This window comes from Lissotriton helveticus, chromosome 5_1, assembly GCF_964261635.1.
Source record: "Lissotriton helveticus chromosome 5_1, aLisHel1.1, whole genome shotgun sequence".
Lineage (NCBI taxonomy): Eukaryota > Metazoa > Chordata > Amphibia > Caudata > Salamandridae > Lissotriton > Lissotriton helveticus.
The window spans coordinates 1,574,518,702-1,574,543,430 of record NC_136065.1 but is presented as its reverse complement, the minus strand read 5'-3'; the positions used below and the strand labels follow the sequence as shown (position 1 = coordinate 1,574,543,430).

The following is a 24,729-nucleotide window of genomic DNA, read 5'->3' as shown; positions in this document are numbered from 1 at the left end:
TTAATTAGACAAATGGTATGTATCAAACAAGTTTGATGCAAAATAAGGAGTAGCAAAATTTGCTATTCCTTATTTTGCAATTGCACTGAAGGATTTGCAAATTTTGTGACTACTTAAATGCAATGTATCAAACAAAAAATATGTAAAAAATGACATTAAGGATTTGGAAACTATTGTGGTAAATTGGTGGTAATTTGTGAATTCTTTTCAAAAAGCTTTTTTTTAAAAAAACAAAAGGTCCCATATGACGCTAACACATGCCCTTAGGGCATGTATGTGTGCCATATGCCCCCAAATTTCTTTTTCAGGGGTGCAGCAGGGTGTTCTTGAGACACCCCTGCACCCTTGGAAAAATTCCTAATTTGTGATGAGCAAATTGCTAATCGCAAATTAAACCTTCATTCCTATGAGCCTCCTAGCCCATGGAAATGAATGGGTAACTTGCAATTAGCAATTTGCTCATCGCAAATTAGGAATGGTAAAGAATCGCTATTTATTCCTTAAAATTCGCTATTTAGGAAATGCAAAATATTTTGATGATACATATGGCAGTTCATCTCTAACAAGATAAGAAGCTTAGGGATAGATTTATGATGACTGGCGCATCACCAGGGATGTGCCAGTCATCTTGCGCCGCTGTTCCGCCACCCATGGTGTGCTGCATTTACAATGCGGCACAGCATGGGGCAAAAACGGCACAGATGCTTGACGCATCTGTGCCGTTAAGGTGGCGCATTGCTGGAGTTGTATCGCAAGTGCGATGCAGCTCCAGCAAGGCTCAGGGGTGCACCATCTCCACAATGTTGCGTCAAGACCTATGCCTCCTTCAAGCAGGCGCAGGGTTTTGACGCAGGTTTCTCCTATCTGATTGTAAATGCGGCACACCATGGGTGGCAGAGCAGTGGTGCACGTTAACTGGTGCATGCCTGGGGATGTGCCATTTAACATAAATCTGCCCCTTTACATTTAAGTATGTGCAGGGGACACAGAGTCGGTGAGGCTTATCCAAGGTTAAGAAGAGATGAGTCCTGTTCAGTGAAAGATTAGACATAGGCTTCACCTGCTCAGCATCGCTGGACATGGCTAAATAATAGCTGCAAAATGTTACTCTTGTTAAACAATTTTACTATTATAATCTGTGAGATTTGTCTCTTACTCTGCAACATCTCATTGTTGTTATCTTTCTTTAAAGATAAAGACAACCTCAACATGAGCGACAATCTGCAATCAGTTGATTTTGACCTCATCATTGAACTTGTAATTGAAACATCAGTGGATGTTGATCCCTTGGATGATTTAAATCCTGAGGATGAAGAAGAGCGTGATGAGGATGCAGATTTGTCCGAATTATATGATATAGGATGGGAAGCTGACCTGCTTGAGCCTTTGGAACTATAAACATTTATTTTTAAAATTTATAATTAATAAAAAGTAAAAAGGTAAACCGTTTAATTTAAAAATAAAGACACCTTCAAAAGCAGGTTATGTGTAGTGTCTTCAATAAAATATTAAAATATGCTCATAAAATTAGATCAGATTCACATATAAAATAGCATAGGTAACATAAATATAAATGTCATTTCTTTTCTGGTATTTCTGTATTGTAAATTTGCCAACGACTAAAAAATCTTCTAAATAAAATGTCAAGTAGTGTGTTAAGTTTTTTATCACTGTTACTGATTTACTGTTTGGTAATAATGGTTAATAACATTATTTATTATATTTTTCCACAGATTCAACTGCAGATCATTTCAAGATTTCACCATGCCTACAATAGAAAGACAGAGAAAGGCTGCAAAACGTCAAAGACAGCAGGTGAAAAAAAATACGCAGCAGTCCTCTAACAAAAAGATTTGTCAAGTCACGAAGAAAGCACCGGGTAAGAGCACAAAACAATTTATAAGAAATATGTATAGTAAAAAAAATATTACTACAGAAAATGTTTCAGTCCATAAAACGAGAAGGAAATCAAATGGAAAAGAAAGGCCAATGAAAAATGTTACTGCTAGAGCAAGAGATAACTCTGTGCATGATAGTAGAAGGAAACAACAGTTTAGGGAGATTCGTAAACGAATGTTCGGGAACAGGATAATTGGCAATTTGTTAAAAAATATTAAGAAAGGTCAACAGAAACTGGTTTTTTATAAGACAAAAAAAAAAGTTGAGAAAGTTATTGATCAGGCATTTGAAATTAAACGTAAGTTATTTATTTTGATAATCAATAGAATTAGGAAGCTAAACAAGGCAATTTTTGATTTCAAAAGAAATAGTAGATGGAAGAGAATAGTTAATCGTAGTAATTTTTGTGAAGTTTTTTCTGGAGAATGGATGCATAGTTCAAGCTGTGAGGCATTTTTTAATGAGGAGAGTTATTTCCAGGATAATGATTTGGAGCATGCAGTTGACACCAGTGGTCGTGCTTATGAAGTGAAAGATGGTTGTCCAGTTGAAAAAGAAAAACTTGTGACAACAGAGGCAGAAGAGGTGTTAGGTAATGAGGTTTTAGGAAGACGTGCTAAGGGTCCTGTGTACACCTGGAAGTGTAGTAGTATTTGCAGTGTGCGACAGGATTCCATCAATTTGCTTTGTGATTTTGTACGGTCATTTAATAAGAAAAGTTTGAAGCAGAAAATGATGTTGTTGCAAGAATTAGATCCTTGCAGAGTAAGAGAAGTGACAGGTTTGCATGGACATTCACTGGCTTGTCTTTCCAGGAGAGTATGCCAGAGTGTTTTTCATCATTTCAGGATGCTAGCAGTGCATCATAACAAAGTGAGGAAATTAGTTAGAATGTTGTATTATGCTAAGAGTCCAGCAATTATGCTTAAACAATTATGCGCTGCTCTTTTGCATGGTTCTGAAATAGATGTGAAGAATATATGTGAAGAAATTGAGTTTTGTTACTTTGGAAGTAAAGAGGAGAATGTTGAAATTGAGCAAGAAGAAGAGGGTCATGTGGAAGATAGTGTACAGGTTTCCAGTACAGATAATTTCCAGAGGGAAATTGCGACGTTTGAGGTGAAATCAAGTGAGAGGCCTAATTTCACTTGTGTGTGTTGTCGACGCACTTATTATAAGAATCAGACTAAGTTAGTGGATTTATATGCAAAAAGTGAAAGGGAAAATAATAGTGAATGGAAGGATTTTGCAACATACTTGATGGTAGAAAATTGTTTTGATTTGGGATTGGATCAACGTGTGTGTACTTATTGTTGTTGCAAATTAAATCAAAACCAGATGCCTGCTAGAGCAGTTCATAATAATCTGGAATTGGTTGAGATTCCTTCTGAATTGAAGGATTTAAATACTTATGAATCTATTTTGATTCAAAGTATCCATCCCTTTCAGGCTATTGTAAGAATGGAGCCAAAGACAGGGAAATTGCCTCCATCAGATTTACAGAGAGGATTAAAGGGAAGAGTTGTTTATTTGCCTCTAGATTTGAAGAAAAACATTAACACAATTGGAGTAGAAAAAGTGGAAGAGGAACCTCTGGTTATCTTAGTTAATGGGGTTCCGACAAAGAATAAGAAAATATGGCAAGATTTAGTAGATGTTAGGAAAGTTAAAAAGGCAACATTGTATTTGAAAAAAAATAATAAATACTATAAGAATGTATATGTTGCAGAAGAGGAAGTAAGTGAGGAAGAGGATAGCGATTTGTGTGCTGGTCAAATTGAGAAAGTAGAACCCTCTACTAGTGAAGAAATATATGAACATTATAGTGTTCATCCTTTGCATTCCAAGGAAGTCATGGGGAATGCTATTGAGTTGTTTCAAATGAAACAAGCCAAAGGGAGTCCCATTAGTGTTTGGGAGGAAAGTTTGGAAGCTCGGTGTTTCCCACAGCTTTTTCCAACAGGTCAGGGAGGAAGATATGATGAGCGACCTCATCAAATTCCTGCTTCTGAATACCGGACTTTGCGATTGTATGCAGGAGATGCTAGGTTTCGACAATGCATTCCTTATTTGTTTCATCTCCTGTTTGAAAGCGATCTGTCTGGACTGTCATATGCAGTGAACCACATCTTGAAAAGTGGTATACACATGCAAAACATCTCGGCAAGTGACTTTATGGATAAAGTCAATGTCCAAGACAGTATTTTGGATTCTCACCTGATTAATCTCATGGCGTGTCAGCGTGGTACTAATGAGTACTGGTACCGTCGTCATGGTGATTTAAAATGTATGCTGAGGAACTTAGGTACTCCCACATGGTTCCTCACTCTGAGCTGTGCCGAGTATGGCTGGGAAGACTTACTTGAATTTCTACGAGAGGCAAATGCTAACGTAGATAACATCGAATTCAAGACACCTGGAGAACTGTGCTCTTTGGATCCAGTCAATGTATGTAGGTACTTCAATCATAGATTTGAAGCTATGATGTCTTTCATCATGAATAAGAAGAATCCACCTCTTGGAGAGGTGTTGGATTTCTTCTGGAGAAAGGAGTACCAAGCAAGAGGTGCTCCTCATATACATATGTTGCTGTGGATCAAGGATGCACCTAAATTTGGAACGGATCCAGAAGACTCAGTGATGAGTTTCATCCAACAGTATTCTACGTGTGCTGTTCCAAACACAAAGGAGAAGAAAAGCCTAAGAGAAAAAGTTCTGCGTTTCCAAAGCCATCGATGTGGAAAGTACTGCCGTCGTAAATTCCGAAACAAGGACAAGTTCTACACTAAATGTCGTTTCGGCTTTCCACGACCGGTGATTTCTAAAGGAAGAGTAAACAGTTTGATGTCTTCGCTGCGACACAATGTCATGAAGAAATCACCTAAAAACACTTACAATTTGAAGAGGAACCAAGAGTCCAAGTACATCAACGACTACAACCCGGTGATTTTGTCCATGTGGAATGCTAACATGGATATACAGTTTGTGGCTGATAACTGTATGGCTGTGGCTCGGTATGTGACGTCTTACATCACCAAAAAAGAGAAGACAGAATTGAAGGATATGTGGGAGGACATTTCCCATGAAAAGAGCCTCAGCAAGAAGTTGTACAGTTTCAGTCTGAAGATGTTGTCGCATCGAGAAATCGGAGCGTACGAATGTTCTGACCGGTTGTCTTCAGCAAGTCTCTATGCCAAGTCCAGGAGTATCGTTTGGGCGAGTCTTGGTCTTGCAGCAACGCGTAATCGAGTTCTCAAACCTGTGCGGGAAATTGAATATTTGGCGGAAAAGGAGCCAAACAGTACCGACATTTTGAAGACAAACATGTTGGATACATATTATCCAAATCGAAGCAGTCACCTCGAGAATGTTTGTCTGTATGAGGTTCTGCAAAATTACATATTCAAGAGGAACATCAAAGAAGATACTGAGAAAGGAGTGTATGCTGTAATAGGAAGTGAGGGATGTCTGGTCAAGCAAAGAAAATGCCACTTGGTAAACCATCGAAAATTGAGTGGTGAATCTCCTGAAAAAAAGGAGTTTTTCTATTTAGCACTTTTGCAACTTTTCAAGCCTTGGCGTGCAGAAGAGGAACTGCTTGGAGATTTCCTCTGTTATGAAGACTCTTTCAATGCCGCCAAGGAGACCATAGAATGTCGTGCTTTTCCCAAATATGTAGAAATGTTGAATGCGGAAATTGAGCAGGAAGCAACGATTGCAGCCGAGATTGCCAGAGACAGTTCTCAGGACAGTCAGAGTTCTGCTTCATTGAGTCAGGATCCACTAGGAGGACCTGTTATCGAAAATGAAGCTGCCACTGCTATGAATGAAGTGGAAAGAGCCATGGCACATGCTCAAGAGGATGCGGTTAACTTAGAAGAGTTGGAAAGACAACTCAACGTTGAGCAGAGGAAAATATATGACGAAGTTACCATGCAAATTGATCATGGATTAAGTCATGATAAGAAAGAGTGCTCATGTACGTCGTTGAAGCCTGTCCGACTGTACGTGAGTGGAGAAGCGGGAACTGGAAAAAGTTTCCTCATTAAAGCAATTTCATGCTATTTGCAGGAAAGGACAGAGTCATCGCTGTCTTGTGTTGTCACTGCTCCAACTGGACTGGCAGCACATAATATTAAAGGGATTACTTTACATCGTTTACTGATGCTGCCAGTGGAGCATGACAACAAATTACAATATCACAAGCTATCTGGAGATGCTTGTTTTGAAGTTTCAAGAATCTTGAGGAAAATGAAACTTCTTATCATTGACGAAGTAAGCATGGTTTCCAATGTCATGCTTGCCTTTGTGCATTTGAGGATGCAAGAAGTTCTCAAAACAGAGTATGATGTGTTATTTGGTGGCAAACACATCATTGTTTTCGGAGATCTTCTGCAGCTGACACCAGTGAAAGGGCAACCTGTGTTCAAAATGCTCACGCATGAAGATACCAGGAAGTGCCTAGGCAGCATTGGCAACGTCAATATATGGTTAAACTTCAATTATGCTGAACTGCATGAAAATATGCGTCAGGCGAAGGATGAAGTTTACAAGACTATTCTACAAGATGTTAGAATTGGAAAAGTGACCGAGCATGGGAAAGAAGCTTTACATGCACGATTACTGTCAAATTTATATCCAGAACAAGATGTTGTGCCTGAGAATATTTTTCAGAAAATTACTGAGAAGAAATCTGGAATATGTTTGATGCCAACTCTTGCAGAATGTGCCAAATTTAACAACAAAATGTTGCATTTAGAAAAGCAAGAGATTGTGAAACTGGAAGCTATTGATAGAGTAGAGCATATGGGATCAACAATTATTTTGTCTGAGAATCTGAAAACAAAATTGGATTCATTAGAGAAGAGTATATCTAAAACTGCAGGTTTTGAAAAGACTCTGAATGTGTGCTTGAACTGCCGTATAATTTTAAGAAGGAATTTACATGTTGAAAGAGGTCTGGTAAATGGATCAATGGGTAATGTTGTTGATTTTGTGAAATACAGAAATAGAGATGGAATTGAATTTTTAAAAATTAAATTTGATGGCATTGAGGAAGTACAGCTAATTGCTCGTTGTTCTGCTAGATTTTTGCTTGTAAAAGACTTATATGTTCGCCGTAAGCAGTTTCCTGTTTGCTTGGCATATGCGGTGACAATTCATAAATCGCAAGGTTTAAGTGTAGACAGTGCATTGGTGAATATTGGCAGTTCTGTGTTCAAGGAGGGTATGGCATATGTGGCATTGTCACGAGTTAGAACTTTATCGGGATTGTACTTGATTGAGTGTGATGTCACAAACATTTGTGCGGATCTAGATTGTGTTAAGGAATACAATAGGTTAAGAAGAGAGTATGTGCCACATTTGCCTCAGTATCCTTTGTTTGAGAAACGTGTGGTAGGCCGGAAACAAAGAAATGAGAACAATACTGGGGAGGTTGTAGCAAAAAGACAAAAAATCAATGAACCTAAAATTACAAGCAGAAACAAAAAGGATTCTGTTGAAGATGTTGTTGGTTTTCAGTTTGAAAACAGTTCTGGTGTCAACTGCTATGCTAATGTAGTGGTTAATGTTTTGTTTTCTCTAAAAAATGTAAAAGAAGAGATTGTGGTCAATTCTGATCAAAGATTTTGCAGTTTGTTAAATTCTGTGTTAGAGAAATGTACCACTGATAGAAGAAACATAGAAAGTGTGTCTGAAATTCGAAATCTGTTAGACAGATGTTCAGGCCAAACACAATTCTCTCAAAATATTCAGCAAGATTGTCAGGAGTTTTTAATGTATATGCTTGATGTATTACATGCTGAAGGTGTAGATGTAGATCAGCTGTTTGGACTTTCTTATCAATGGCAGCATGACTGCGAGAACTGTATGGTATCAAGTACTACTAGTGTAGACTCAGAAAGATTTATATATTTAACTTTGCCAGACAGTAAATCAGTCTCCTTTAATAAGCTAGTAAAAGCAGCTGATCACAACATGGAGTGTAGCCAATGTAAATCTGAAATGATGTCCACATTATTTATACGAACATATGGCCAGTATGTCATTTTAATGTTCCAACGATGTAGGCCTGATGGAACAACATTGACAACTTTAATTAAAAATTTTGTAGCTTCGCAGTTGTCAATATCAGGAAGGACTTTTGTAACTGCAGCAATTATATATCATGACGGCCCTTCAATAACATCAGGACATTACACAGCTTATTTAAAGTCTAGAAATGGCTGGTCATTCTGCAATGATTCTGTTTTAATTTTCAAAAAAAAATTGCCGTATGACCTTAAAAACTCTTACCTGGTGTTTTTAAAACCAAAATTTTAGGGAAATAATCTCGGGATGTGCTCTGTGGAATTTCAAGAAGTTCTAATGGCTCCTACACAATTTGGCCTTGAGGATAAGTGTAGTTCAGAGACATAACTTCTAACCATAGGACTGGACATTATGGAGAAATACGTGCACTTTGAATGAGTTCAGAAAAACTGTTTCTTTTTATAAACTAATTGAAGCAGCCAATCAAAACATGGAGTAGAGGGAATGTAAGTCTGCAATGCTGTCTACTGTTTTACATTGCTTTGTGATTAAAAGTGATGTAGAGAATTAAATAATTGTAGTAGTCATAGAGGTAGTGTAAGTCTGCTTGTATCAGTGTCATAGGAAAAGTAGAACATGACTGAGCAAGAAGGGGAAGATATTACTATTCCAGGATTGTGAAAATGATCTTCAACATTTTAATTCTGAAAGTTGCGGAAATGCCAAATGACGGGATTGGCTTACAAGAAATCCAAGAGTTATAAATGGCTCTGACCAGATTTGGCCTTGTGGAAAATTGTGGTAGAGAGCAAGAAGTCATTTATTGCATGTAACGTGTTTTTAAAAACGATGGAGATTTTCTTTCAGAAAGTGGCGGGCTGAAAGTAATAACACCACAAAAGAGTGTAAGCTGTTCATAGGACATCCTTGGACGTCATGGAAAGTAAGTTAACTTTAAGGAGTTCTGAATTTTGATTTCTGATGTTGTATGGGTTTTTTAAACACAATCATTTTGATTGTGTTTTTTTTTCCCCGCTGTTACATGATGAATACCTTCAAGTCACTGTTTTTAGTGAATTTTGATACATTCTGAGAACAGCAAAAATAAACCATTTAACATGTATAATTAATTCTGTACTGTTTGCATTTATGATGTATATGTAGAACTGTGTAGGAGGCATGGAGAAGGTGAGGCTTCTGTAAGTGTCAAAGTTGTTGCATGCAGTGCTGCACTTCTGCGTATTCTTTCATATGCTAGACTACATCTGCACAATGAGATACCTAAGCAAAGGAAACACAAGTGATGTGATTGTGAAATGAGCAAAATAAATTGCATGTATTTCAATTACATCACCTGTGTTTCCTATCATTACGAATCACATTGTGCAGATCAAGTTTAGGTCTGTCCAGGGAAACATAGGAGGTTTGGACTTTGTTGAAGAGTGCAGTGGACATGACTCACTTCATTGGTAGACCTTCACATGTATTATGTCCTCTATTCTCTTCAACAACTCGAAATTTCATCTGCAACCCTGAGTAGGCCTCACCTGAAACAAAACTCTGGATAGTAGACATCTTATTGGCATCCTGAAGCAATTATTTAAAATTTTAGTGTCTTGCGACACTTTTCTGAAACAACAGCAATGCAAAATATGCACCATGTTTTAAGATAGGCCTCACTTCATCTGCATCAAGATACTGTTAGTTTAAAATGTATATCTTTAGGACTGTGTAGGGGGCCTGGAGAAGCAGAAGCTTCTGTAAGTGTCAAAGTTGTTGAAAAACTGTTTGTCCTTCAATCTTTGCCCTTGTCTTTTGTAATTTTTAAATACATGTTTTAATATTTTTCAAATGTTTGTTCTCTCTTTCACAGATTGAAAGTATAAAAACAAAAAGTGAGTAATTTAACGACAATTATAAGGTAAATATTTTGTACTCTTTTCGTTACATTTCTATCACATTGAACTACTATTAGTTCCACTGCTTCATTTCTTTAATCCTCAGTTTCCTGCCTTTGCTACTTCCCTCATTCCTTTCTCTATTACCTACTTACTCAACTCCTTCCACTCTTTTTCTCAGTCCCTCTCTTCTCATAGTTCCTCACTCTTGTTCACTCACTCCGTCTCTATTACTCTTAGTGTCTTTGACTGATCACTGTATCACTATTTGTTCATAATGCTTTCTCTGTGTAGTTGAAGCACACTAAGGGGCATATTATGAACACAGCCAATAAAATTATTGCTGTTTTTATTGGCAGAAAACTGGTGCAAAAGTAGTTTTAGTGGCAGTTTTCTGCCGCAAAAGCAGCTTTAGCGACACATTTCTGCCAATAAAAGCTGCAAAACTTTTATTGCCTATGTTGATGATATGGCTCTATGTTACTTACATTTCTTTGCTGTTTCAATTAATCTTTTTCTGTTACTTCTTCTTTTCTGTTTTCTATTTTTTCTCTCTGTTATTCCCCATGTTTTAATCTTATTTTGAACATTCACTCACATTCTCCAAGAAACTCTTCTTTGTTAATGTTATACTCTCTTTTTTAGGTCGAGTGACCTATCTCAATGCGCATGTGCGCATTGAGATCGGGAGCTCGATCTATTGCAGCTTAAACAGAGCTTACCGAGATCAGGCGATTCCCAGGCGATTTCTTCCAGTGCACGTGAAAGCGCGTGCACAATGCCACCAGCCGCTTGCCTCGCATTACCACATCAAAGGCAAGGCGGCCTCGTCTCAGGCCCCTGCTGCTTCACACCCTCATGCCGCTCTCCCCGCTCCGCCCCCTCCCCTGCCCGCCGTGTCGCATTTCTCCTCCGCCGGCCGTACTTTCACTTTGACGGCCGCAGGCCATCTCTCGTGTTTCTCCTTGTTATTGTTCGAGTGTTTCCCTGGCTCAGCGTGGTGCCCGATTCATGGACATTTACAGACGCTCTGGTCTCTGTTATTGTATTTCCAGGACATGGTGCCATTCTGCCGCAGCAGCATTAGGGCTGTACATAAAATGCCATGCGATAATTCACTCTAGTTTTACTTAGGCTCTCACAATGTTTTTAAGTAACGTGACAGCTGCAACATATTTAAGTGCCCAGACAGCTACAACCACACTTGTGAACAGCATTTCTTACCCCGCTCGGTAGGCGGGGTCATGACTTCACTCAAATGGTGAACAATGGCATGGGAGTCAAGAACATCGCAGAGTAGGGTTATAAGCTGGCCGGTGCTTGTTCTACATTGGCATGCAGCTCTCCCTTTGAAGACTAGATTCCTGTTTGTATTCCCCAGTCTAATATAAACAAGCATTTTTTATACTGCAATCAAAATAAAATAAAGCGGAACAGGACCGTAAATTACATGTGACGTACATTGCATACAAACTGAGGATTCACGTGTGTTTGTCTATACACTCCAGCACCCGCTTACACATACAGTGGTACCTACACAGCAGCACACACACACTAACAAACATAGATAGATACACAGCACAGCGTGGGACACGCACACAAACACAGTGGCTCACACACGCACACTCACAGTAGGCCACATACAGTAACTCGCTGTACACACACGCGCACACACACGCAGTACATCACGCTCCACATACACAGGCACTCAAGGTTAAATGCACACGCATAAAGTGGCACAGACACAGAGTGAGTCACACACAACTGCAAGGTCAGTAATTGTCAGGTACAAACCCACTCGCAAACAGCGTGACTCACAAGCGCAGTAGTGCATACCCTCACACTGTTACATGCTTAAAGTGGCACACAGTCTAAGATGCAGTGACACATAGACTATTACTATGAAGCACACACACTTAGATAGACATATCTAGGCACGTGCACACGAGCACTCCTAATTTCAGATTTGGACGTAGCATTCGCTGCGTTTTGTAGTCTGAGAGGCATTTGAAACACACAACCACCTGCCTTTAGCTCATACACTCAGAAGGTGCCAGCACAGGGCTCCCTCCTATATCCGCCTTAATGCGCTCTTGTTCTGCCAATTAATTAGCCTCCGAGGGTGGGAGCGGTCGCTCTTGTGATCCCCCCGCCTGCCGGGAGGCTCGGGCACATTACAGACGGAATAGCAGTGGTCCCCACGCCACCAGCTGCCTAATAACTGAGCTGCCTGCAGCCCGGCAGAGCACAGCTGGGACCTGTCCCACCAGGCTCGGCACCAACAGCTCCCCTAATCAGCCGGGCCAGCCGGCCACTGCGAGCCGCTGTTTAGTGGGCAGATGGTGTGACTTTGGACACTTTTACCTGCGTTAAAGTATTGCATGCCTCCCTCGCCCCCCCCCTCATTCCCCTCAAACTATACACCCCTGCTTTCAAGTGGAGGCTGGAGGGCATCTTACTCATTCTAGAGACTAATTACAACTCTGATTTCTAGTGTTTATTTGGAAGGGGCACAGAAGTTGCAATTGTGTGTTGCATTATTTCTTATCAAGCACGTAGCAGCAAACACCTGGGTAGGTCAAATGCATGAGAGTATTTTTCTAGGGTTTATCCCAAGCTCAAGCATTTAAAAGTACTTTGAGATGTGATAAATGTCCAAGATCACACAGGGTGTGCCTGCAATGACACTGTAATTGTGCCCAGCTATCAGGTTTTACAATTTGCACTTCAGCCGCTGGATGGTAGGTAGGATTTGTAAAGTGTGCCCAGGATCACACAGTGTGGTCATGCAGCAGTTTAATTGTCTACTGGACCAATAAAACTAACATTGTCCAGTATACCAATCAAAATTGCTCTCCAAAGACACCAGGCAAAGCAGACGCTCCCTCAAACAGATCACCAAGCGCAATTTACCCTACTTACAGCCTAACCTGTTCTCTGTCGAGACTTTAGCAATCTTTAGAGCACAAGATAAGATCTTTTCACATGGAAGAGTCAGACGTATTGCAATACTACTTAAGAAACAAGCATTGGCATAGACAATAGGTCTCGCCTTTGGGACCTTATACGTGTTTAGCCATGCAACAGTTGATGTTGCTGCACCAAGGATATTATGCTGCATAACTAAATACTTAGAAGGTCCCAAAGGCGAGACCTATTGGCTATGCCAATGCTTGTTTTTCTTTCACTTCGTTATCTATTTTGTTTTTCACAATTATACCCTCTTCTGTCTTTTCTTCGGTAAATAGATCTATTAAACAGTATCTCTTCTTTACTCCCTATAGCTGTCTTTCTTTTAACATCACTCTCTGTTTACTTTCCTTATACTTACACTTTTAAAAAAAAAAAAAAAATTTTGGTTAGCTCCCGGTCCGCGTACCGGGAAGCTAACCCGGGAGCGAACCAAAAGAAATAGAGCTTGCCAGAGTGCTAAACATTGTAGCAATTTTTTTTGAAAGGGAAGGTAGTTCTGAAAAGAACTTTTTTTTATATATTTTTGTTGTTTATATATTTTTTTTTTTTTTTGAACATTTTTTGTTTTTTTTGTATTTTTTGAACGATTTTATATTTTTTTGGGTTTTTTTGGGGGGGGGAAACAACAAAAAACAGGCGTTGAAAAGGGCTCAACAGGAGCAAAAAAAAATTACTGGGGGCGGTTAGGGCAATCATGGTGTTCATATGCAAGGTTGAGTGCATTGATGCTCATGTTGCCACAAGCTAATAATGCACGACAGTGCATACATAAATGTATCATATGCCCAAAATTTTGTTGGATATTTGGCACAGTTTCCCGTGCCTCCTCTGGTGTTAAAGAAACCGGTATTGTTGGTCTGGCCACAGGAGTTGGTCTAGGATTGTCCACCATATCCCTTAATTCCGCCCGGCTGTAATTTAGGGGATGTTTCCTCGTCATGTGCCTATGCATGGTGTGATTACCATAACTGTATTTTTTGTCCGTCCCTCTGGACAATTGTTCCTTGCATATGAGGCAGGTGACATACCTCGCATTGACTTTTTTTTGTCCACGAGGCATCGAAAAAAACTGCCAGATGAAACTGGCTTTCTTTCTGGAAACCCGGGGCAACTCTTCCAGGAATTGTGGTTCTTCTCCCTCCTCATCCATTTCTTCATCTTCCTCCTCAGTGTTGGTAATCACCTGGGGAGGTGGTCCTCTCTTCCCATGAGGAGGTGGAGGTGGTGGTGGGGGTCCACCAGCTGAAGCAACCAATGAAGCCATTTTCACACAAGCAAAATAGGTCTTCCAACAAGCAAAATAGGTCTTCCTCTCACAATGATGAAAGTCAGAGTGAGGAAAGAAGGAGGGGTTTTCATCATTTGGAAAAAACAATACTTCTCAACCAATGAAAAGTGTTATTTTTAGGTCACCTGACCTAGCCTTCCATAATTATGAAACTAAAAGTGAAATGAACCAATGAAAAGTTTTATTAACAAGTCACATGACCTCTCACGCTCATGTTACGCGCTGCGGAACGCTCCCCGGTTAGCTTCCGGGTCGCTAAGCTTCGCGCCCCGGTCCGCGCCCCGGGACACTTCCGGGTGCGCTAACGCGATACGTCACAAGACGCATTTCGCGGCAACGCGATACGTCGCGCTTTCGCGCCGCGGATCGCTTCCGGGGAGCTGCGTTTCGCGCCTCGGTCCGCGCCCCGGGGCACTTCCGGGTGCGCTAACGCAGTACGTCATAAGACGCATTACGCGGCAACGCAATACCGTCACTATGTTGATTTCTTACCGGTTCGCGGACCGGATCGCGGAATCAAATTGAGCTAACGGGAAGCTTCCCGGTTCGCGGACCGGGAGCGAAACAAAAAAATATTTAAAAAAAATTATTAATAAACATATAAAATATATTTTTGGATTTAAAGAAGAATAAATTTTACAGCTATAGATATTAGCTTTTAAAAAACCAATGAAATTCATTGAAAAAACCATAGGTTATAGACCATATATAGTTAGGAATTAGCATTTACAAAACCTTGAAAATTCACTGAAAAAACCATAGGTTATAGACCATATATAGTTAGGAATTAGCATTTAAAAAACCTTATTTTACTCACACAAAACCAATGAAATTCCATATATAGTTAGTTGTACTAACTATATATCGCGCACCCGCAATCCACTGCTGATCATGTCACATATTACATCATTCATGACATGGTCAGTGACATCACTGATGACATCACTGATGACATCTCAAATGACATCACTGATGACATCACTGATGACATCTCAAATGACATCACTGATGACATCACTGATGACATCTCAAATGACATCACTAATGACATCACTGATGACATCACTGATGACATCTCAAATGACATCTCAAATGACATCACTGATGACATCTCATTTGACATTACTGATCACATCACTGATGACATCATTCATGTGATAATACGATGAACCTCTTCAGACTCTAATATAACCTTAGATACACTCAGTGTAAACACAGACTCGCAGATTGTCACTCATCCATGAAGTTACACACACACCTAGTCAGTCATGCAAACAATCAATCACACCTCCATTTCCTTAACTATACAGTTAAACACACCTTACTTATTCAAACATATACTAAACATATTTACTCACTTATACAATCCTGGATACAAGAGCACAATGATCCATACAGCCACTCACACATTCACTGGCTCTTATGCACAGTTATTTATATATGTCAACTCTCACATGTACTGTGTTTTACATATGTACTTACTTTGACATGTAGCACTGAGATATCCATTCACTCACCAATACAGTCATGCACACAGTCAACCACCCATACAGCTGTTTCCACATGCACTTTTGAACCCATACATTATGCACAGAGTCATACACCTTCCCAGCCACCCACACACACTCTCAGTTTCCCATACAAATGCTTGGGCAACCAATCAATAACCCATATAGTTACTCATATAGCTACTGATCAACACATGCAGCAGTTTACAGAACAACAGACATAATGATGCACAAATTAAGACAGTTTAGTCACTAACCCATGCACTCAATGAGACACATTTAACCACTCACTCATACAGTCAGTCATGCACCTACTAAATCCTTCATCCAGACACTTATACATCCACTCATTCTTCAATATGTAAGACATATTTTAACTTTACAGAAAAATACAGTCACTGGATGTTGTCATCAGTGATGTCATCAGTGATGTCATTTGAGATGTCATCAGTGATGTCATCAGTGATGTCACTGACCATGTCATGAATGATGTAATATGTGACATGATCAGCAGTGGATTGCGGGTGCGCGATATATAGTTAGTACAACTAACTATATATGGAATTTCATTGGTTTTGTGTGAGTGAAATAAGGTTTTTTAAATGCTAATTCCTAACTATATATGGTCTATAACCTATGGTTTTTTCAGTGAATATATATATATATATATATAATCATGTAAGTTAAATTTTATATATATATAAAGTTTCACTTACATTATATATACTTAGATTTTCATTGTAACGGCATTTGTGGTAAAGTCAAATGCATTGTAAAAACTTGTGTGGAAAAGGCAATGCATGGTAAAGGACGTGTGGTACAGGCATGTGTGGTCCATACATACGTTTTGCTGTTGAATAATCAAGGTGTGAGGAATTTTCTTCTATGCAGCACTGTCCTCTGGAGAGTGAAGATGCTATTTAATTTCTTCTTTTGTTTGCTTTGTTTCTTTAGGTGAAGTTCTTGAAAGAGAATGGGTTTGGAGGTGCCATGGTTTGGACAGTGGACCTGGATGACTTTACCGGGACTTTCTGTAAGGAAGGAAAATATCCTCTTATAAGAAAGCTGAAGTCACTCTTGGCAGGTAATTATTATTTACACAATTTTGGGCCATATTTATGAGAAAGTAATGCAACGGAGTGCAGCGCAGCAAGTCATCTTACTGCGCTGCATTACAGGGAAAGGGCAGGAATACACCATATTTATTACAATACAGTGCATTCCTGTCCTTTCCCCAGCACTGGTGAACAATGGGCTCCCTAGCGTCAACATAGGCCCCCTTGCAGCATGGTGCAAGTCTTCCTGCGGTGCATGAAGAATTGTTTTTGTGCAGGAAGGGAGACCTTCATGCACAAAGGTAATCCTGAAAGGCATTTCCTCTACTTATGTTTGCTGCAAAATACAGCGCTCATAGAAAGATGAAGTATCTAGGAGAAATGAAGATATTTCGACTCGCTACGCCTCTCCTGGGTAGGCGTATTTTTCGGGATCATTCCCAAGTCACGAAAGTGATGGTAAATCTGGGAACACATAAAAATTCATGGGAGTTGCGTGCGAGCACCCACACGATGCCCATGGCACGCCTTCCCAGGGCAGAGTTACCCAATGTATCGATTTGCACCACGTTGCATTACACCTGACTATAAAGCACCTCAGGGACATGTAAAGTGGCCTTGCGTTGCTTGATAAGTTGCATTTTAGAGTTTACTTCGCTCATGTGCCACGTTGTGTTGTGTAAACCCTTGATAAATAGGCCCATGAGTTCTAGTTGTCTTATGCATTAGCATGTATCTGCTGTGGTTCAGGCAGCACAATCCTAGCTGAGAGTCAATGGAGTACTATAGATTCCAGTGGAGTAGATAACACTGCTTAATTTGTAAAATAATAAGTGCCGGTGCCCAAAGCTTTTCACAGAAGCCCCTAGCCAGTGCTGCTGACTTTTTGGATTGCTGAATACCAAGGCTGTCTATTCTTGATTTTATCTCATGCCTTTTTTATCCATCCCCAAACACCTCCTGTACCTTTAGTTCACTCCTGCATGTTCTGTTCCATCCCTGCTGTCTCCCTTTCTCACTGTTGTTCTTTTCCTTCTTTTCACCTTTTCTTCCTATCTTTCTCTTGTTCTGGATTAAAGTTTGTTGATTGAAAAATAAGTCCTGGTCAGCAAACAAGCGCTGTTGGGTGCCTACCTGCAATCACCAGTTCAAATTAAGACTAGGAACAATTCATACATTTCTGCAAAATCGGTAGAGCCCAGCTATATCTATGATACTTCACCGAGGGCATAATACATCAACGTCGGAACATCAGTAACTTTTCAAGATTCATATAGCATATTTCTACATTTCACTTTCTTTCATTTCCCCACCCCGCCTCTTCAGAGTAAATTCTATGTCTCAGCTCTCTGATTAAATCTACTTGTAAATGGTATGGTGGTGTGGTAAATAAATAAATAATACCCTATTTTTGGATGAATGAATGAATAACAGATAGCTCAAAAAATAAGAGTCAAGATTCGAGGTAGTAGGAGTTTCTGTAGGTTTATTACAGCATAAGGACAGGATCAGGACAACCTGCATAGGAACAGGATGACAGGGGAAAAAGAGGCCCGGCAGCTGCCGGGGCTTGGTCTGGAATGAGCTCGCTAACATTCAATAACAAGACATTCATTTATATACATAACGCAAACACATAGCATTACATTGCAGTAGGCGTAGCAGTGGGTGGAGCAGAAGGCATGACGTGTAGCAGTCGCGAGAGATAACAGTAAAAAGAGGTGTAACTGGGAGTTTACTTAGACATGTGAAGTAAAACGTAACAGAATATGTCATGAATGGGCGGACTTTCCATGGCACTAATGGTCTTGTGCTTACCCTCGGCTATATTATCACTCCACCTTGTCAGGATTCTCATTTCGGCGGGATCTTTAGACGGGTAATCTTGTTCTCTTATTAGACAATTGATCAGGAACTTTAATATCATGAGCTGAATCTCGGCTTTCCTTTGAGACATGATCTCGCCAATACTTTCTGGATCATCCCCTGTACGGATGAAACGATATATTCTGTCTAGATCTTCTTTCATATTTGGTAAGGTGACTAGATACTCGGTCACCCTTCTTACGCGTACGGAATATAAAACCATATTATATTCGCCTGGAACTGGATCATAAACACATTCGGCAAGGGCTTGTCTGATTTCTGTAACAGACTTATTACTTTTAGGAGTACGCTGTGATGCTTGAGCATGTAATTCGAGTGCTGATAAACGTTTGTGTGGCGGCGGGGTTTGAGGAGGACCTCCTCCTGCGGCCCCTAGACTAGAATCGTCGACTGACATTCTTCGTGCTTGCAGGGTCGGTAATTGTAACGTGGGCTGAACTTGTATGGCAGGCTGACCCGGGGGTACCGTAACAGGTACTCCGGTGTCTGGAGGAACGGGAAGTGCCTGATTTACAGGGACTAGCGGAGCGCGAACATGATTTGCATATTCTGGGACTGTGTCGTCCAAATAGGACGAAATAAAAATATCAGCAGCGGTCGGTTTGTGACGTAGCTTGGTCGGAACTAATGGTGGCGGGAAATTACTGGGTGCCTCTGGGGTCGCTTTTGGCGAGCCTTCGGCAAGGAGAGGATACATACCCTTAATAAGGGCATGCCTCTGTCTGTCTGACTGTTCGGCTTTAACTTGTTCACCTATCTCGATTAATTCTCTTTCGTGGGTTCGTTCTTGGGATTCTCTACTTAACTCTGACTTTCTGACTTCCTTTTCCGTTCTTTTATGAGCTTCCTTACGCCATAACTCGATGGCATCTTTCTGTGACTGTCTGGCTTTCTTTTTCCATAATGCTTCTTCTACTCGCATGATACATTCGGCATCCCATGTACCCGATACGGGCCATCTATACTTTTCTTCTAACTGTTTGGTATACTCTACCCATAAATCTAGATACAATATGGCGCTTATGCCATGTTTCTGATACATAAAGTGACCTGGACTGTCCCTAGGCGGAACAGGAACTGCTGCTTCCAGCAGACCCTTTCTAGTTTTTAACTGACGTAACTTGGAAAAGAGCGGCATTCTAAACTTGAATCGGAACACAATACAATACACGAAAAACAATAACAATTGGGGAAACAATTCAGGCATACCACGACATTGGAAATACATTAAACAACATTATAAATAACAGTTCGAACAGAATACTACCTGAAAATACTGAAAACAGAACAGAATTCTCGAGAACGGAACAGACTAGAGTTACTGGATGCACTGCTATAACAGTACGGGACATACCGGTCCCATAAAGGAACACATCAAGACCCGTATCCACCTAGGTGAACACTTCGTTTGTGAGCTTGGGTACCACCAACCCACGGACCAGAGTCAATTTAGACTGACCCTGTCTAGACACTACCCCAGCAATGGTACTCACCGGGCAGCACGGAACGGAAGGCCTCGGACGGGACTGGACTACGACGACGAACTTCGGACTTCGGACTTCAGTTACGGGTGGACCTCCGGATACCTCGGACCTTGGACTCTCGGCTTGGGCTCTGGTCGGGACTCGCCGCGTTCCTCCACCGTCTCGTTCGGATGCTGGACCGCCTCCTCCGTCTCCTCCGTGGGCCTGAGGGATACTTGAAGCAGAAATATCTGCCAGGTGCACGGTATGGTTCCGTCACGACTGCAGAGGGTCAGGGGGTCGGCGTGGCTTCACCGACGCGTGGGGAAAGGGCAAGTCCCTGTTCGGGCGCCATTATGTGGTAAATAAATAAATAATACCCTATTTTTGGATGAATGAATGAATAACAGATAGCTCAAAAAATAAGAGTCAAGATTCGAGGTAGTAGGAGTTTCTGTAGGTTTATTACAGCATAAGGACAGGATCAGGACAACCTGCATAGGAACAGGATGACAGGGGAAAAAGAGGCCCGGCAGCTGCCGGGGCTTGGTCTGGAATGAGCTCGCTAACATTCAATAACAAGACATTCATTTATATACATAACGCAAACACATAGCATTACATTGCAGTAGGCGTAGCAGTGGGTGGAGCAGAAGGCATGACGTGTAGCAGTCGCGAGAGATAACAGTAAAAAGAGGTGTAACTGGGAGTTTACTTAGACATGTGAAGTAAAACGTAACAGAATATGTCATGAATGGGCGGACACATAGGAGGGGGCTACCTAAGGAGCCGGGACCTCTAACCTAATGGTGCGCGAAAACTGGCAATGACGTGTTACTAGGAGAAGCTGGGGGCTACGAACTCTGTGCTAGGAGCAGAGACTAGAGTCTGGAGGGTCGGAGCGACATGTACCTAAACCCTATCTGGTATCTAATGTTTAGGGAACATGTTGATATAAACTAGAAGTCATGAGGGGAGAGGCTAACCTGGTTCTAAGACTGGACCATGCATTATTCTACATGTAGTACGTGAAGAATATTAAATGACCATTAAATACAGTATTTCTCTAACGTGGAGCCGAGAAGGCTAGACACTGACGGAAACTATTGATGCAGTTCAGTAGCTTAGGAATGCAGAAGAGGAGGACTGAACTGATAGCAGGAACTATAACATACTTTTGGCAGACTCAGAGGCAGAGCCGGGGTGCACCGGGCACTGCGAGGCAGGAAGTAAGTGAAGGGTCGAGGATACAGGTGGGGGCTGTATCGCTCCTCAGCGAGGCTTTCAGGAGACAGGAGCTGAATCTGTGGTCCGGGCCCTTTTGAGGCCTAGAAACGGGGACTTTATAATGGAATAACGTGCACACTGAGAAACGTGGCAACATTACTTACATAGGCCTGATATTCGTAGTATTCACGAGGACTGGAAACTAACATACTAGAGGTGGACACAACTGTAATTGCGTCATTAATCAGAAATGGGGAATAACATATGCATATTGGTCATGCATACATAACATATGATGGATGGGGCGTAGGGACACAGAACATGGCAAAATTTACTTTTCCACAGTGGAAAAATCTAAACTTTTACAATCACAGAGCATAGGCAGATGAGGCAGACAGGCAGAAATGCCTCCATTCCACCTTACATGATAAGAAAGAAGACATTTTGCATGAATCTTTCATTGTAAGGTTTCAGACAGGAATGATAATAACAAATACCTTTGTTGAAAAGATCATGGAATGCCTACACCCCCTCATAAATTTTAAGCTGTGAACAGAACTGCTCCCTAGAACCATAGAACTATCCCCCAGATGCATCAAGCATCCATTTTGTGATTCCTTATTAGCAAAAAATAAAGATTGTCTGTGGTTGTTGACAGTTTTAGACGACTGCTTACATTTTACATTGACCCATGCCTGATGATGTGCTTCTTCCACTGCTGTTATTTGTAACCAACAAGAGTAGGCCTGGTCCATTCACTTTTCTTCTTATAGGAGTGGCCCTACTAGTTGCAGTGTGCTATGTGTTGGAGTGTATGAGCATGTGAGTGGGGATAATGTGCTGCATGGCTAAACACTTATAAGGTGCCAAAGGCGATCCCTATTGGCTATGCCAATGCTTGTTCATTTTTGGGTTGAGATTTAATCCCAAGCAGGACCGGTTTCGGGGTATCACCCCTCATCAGCCAAGATAGCCTGATGCAGAGGCACAGTGACCCTGAGACCTGCGTCTGGGCATACCCAGCACACTTAGGGCGAGAAGGCAAAAGAATGTACAGAAAAGAAGCATCATTCTCATTACATCTTGGCCAAGCCCAGGTTCGATCTGGGTATATTCTTATCAATTTCAGTGGTGTAGATATTATTGATGTATAAACGTAAACTGTATTTTGGTCACTATCTGTGAGAGGTTCTTGTGGGTAATTTTACACTTGTTGCTTAGCTTTCAGATGAGTTTTTACCTAATCTAGCTTCAGGATTTTATATCTGGAGACAAATATTTTACACTGTCCTATACCTAGTATGGCATTGTCAGCGACTTCTAATGTACATTTGATAATTCCCTCCAGATCTTTCACGCTGTTCATGGTACTTTAGCAGAAACTGGCTTGATTCTATTCCAAACGTGTCCATTACCTCTGGGAAGGTAATGCAAATATAATTCAAGTATATGCATACTAGTAATAATATAATATAATAACATAATAGTAACATACGGGAAACCCTTTTTGGGTAGCTGTGCGCCATACAAGTTTAAAAAATAAATAAATAAATAAATAAGTGTTAGGCAAATCCCTTCTCTCCATCTTGCTATCAACCTATTTTGTCCTTTAGGTTTGAATAGTTGCAGAGACCAAATCCCCAACTCTTAAGAGCCACTATCAAGTGAAAGATAGCCAGAATGATGGAAATAATTCCCTCAAAGTCAAGGTAGGCCAATGGTAATCCAGGAACAGCTGGGATACTGTGAGAATGCCCACAAGTATCTAGGATATGCCAATACTATGCCAGGGATATTGACCGTAGCACAGATGTAGCCCTAACACAGTGGCAGTACAAGTGCTGCTGCCCACTCTACTAATCTCCTCCTCCTAGGCTGGTGGGTCTTTGCTCACATACCCCAAAGAATAATCATTCCTGGCAGGAACATGTCTTCAGAAAGCAATGCCTGGCCTCAAGTGGAATGCACCTGCATACCCCTAAGTAGAGGTGCCTGTATTTCAGTAGCACCTTATGATTCAGGAATATATTGTTCTCGCTATTTATTGCCACGTAATCTTATGTGCCAGTACCAGTTCCACACTAAATGACAAAGCGTGTCTATGATTCTCCCAAAATTATATTTTCTCATTTACCTGACTTCTGGATGTTGGAGGATCGCCACTGCTCGTGTGAGGTCTTGTACAAACAAAATAAAGTTGATAGTCCCGATTTAAGTAACAGGCTACCAAAACAAATAATAAATATGAAGCTAGATATATAGACACAGAGGCCAATAACTAAAGGATCGCCAAGTAGAAATTATCACCTTATCTCAGTGAATAACTGGGTTAAGTAAGAAGATAAAAGGGCCACAATGCAATGACCATGCTGACAGTAGTAGTGCTGACTAGAAATGAAGCGAATTTCATACTTTGCTATGGGTAGTTGTCTGTAAGCACTGAGCAGATCCGACAGAGGCACATTTGTATAGGGTCATCAGATTCTAGATTCACTTATGCAGGTCTTCCTAAGAAGCAGATTCACTTCAGCGGGTACGAAAGACAACAGCAAAGCTATGTTGTAACTTTGGGAAACACAATCGTGCAGCACCAGTTTTGACAACTCTCCATTTGCTCCTGTTAGCGGTTAGCGTACCTATGGTACACGAACCCCTGGGGGTCCACGTCACTGTTGTATTGGGGTAGAGTAGAATGCAGCATGTTGGAATGTCGCCAGCCTTCCAGCATCTTAAGTCCCTTGTAATTCTAGATGCCAATATTGTGATTTTCAGTTGGTGCTCAGTATACTTGAGTATATGGGGCTACAATCCAATGGAGCAGTGGAGAGGGCGAACAGATTTCTAAGGAGAGTATACAAACTGCCCTTACATTTGGTAAAGATGTACATGGTTTTGTCAGAAGAAAAGTATGGACATATCATAAGGCTCCTCATAGTACTACAGGCGTTTTTTCCTTTTACCTTGTTTAGATGCAGGAAATCTACTACTGGATTAGTTCTAGGTTGGTTAAGTGACAAATATTCTTTAACGCAAAGTGAAGAAGAAAAAGATGAGAAGGAGTATGATCTAGAAAAGATAAAAGCTAATGTGTGTAACTCAGAATAAAATGCAAATGTATTTTGAAAAAAAAATTGCTGAGAAAGGGGAAAATGTTGGGTCATGCTAAGGGACATGAGAAGAAGAAGTTTAATGTTCACTTTCAATTTGATGGTCCCTTCCAAGTGGTGAAAGTAGCACGCTCTTCAATTAAATTAGCTTATGGAAGATGGTGGGCAGTAAGGAATCTAGTGTTTTTTGAGGAATTAGAAAAAAGTATATAAAAGAAATTGATAAAGCAAGATGAATCCTATTACGTGTGATGTATGACGAATTGTGTGACCTTTCTGGAAATAAAAATACCTTTAGTCATTTGTGTAGCATCCTTCCCAGCCTGGGTACCTGCCAATGATTACGCCACACACTGAGCTTAGGAATACACATATATATTTGTCTGCATGT

The 24,729-nt window shown here is 40.7% G+C and overlaps 1 protein-coding gene across 1 annotated transcript in view; it reads left to right on the top strand.

Moving 5' to 3' along the window:
- Positions 1-24,729, top strand: part of LOC144752699 (acidic mammalian chitinase-like) — a 397,830-nt gene that overhangs the window by 273,490 nt on the left and 99,611 nt on the right. The window contains exon 9 of the mRNA XM_078640565.1: positions 16,554-16,683. Within this exon, the coding sequence (XP_078496691.1) occupies positions 16,554-16,683 (130 nt within the window). The remainder of the gene's footprint in view (positions 1-16,553; positions 16,684-24,729) is intronic.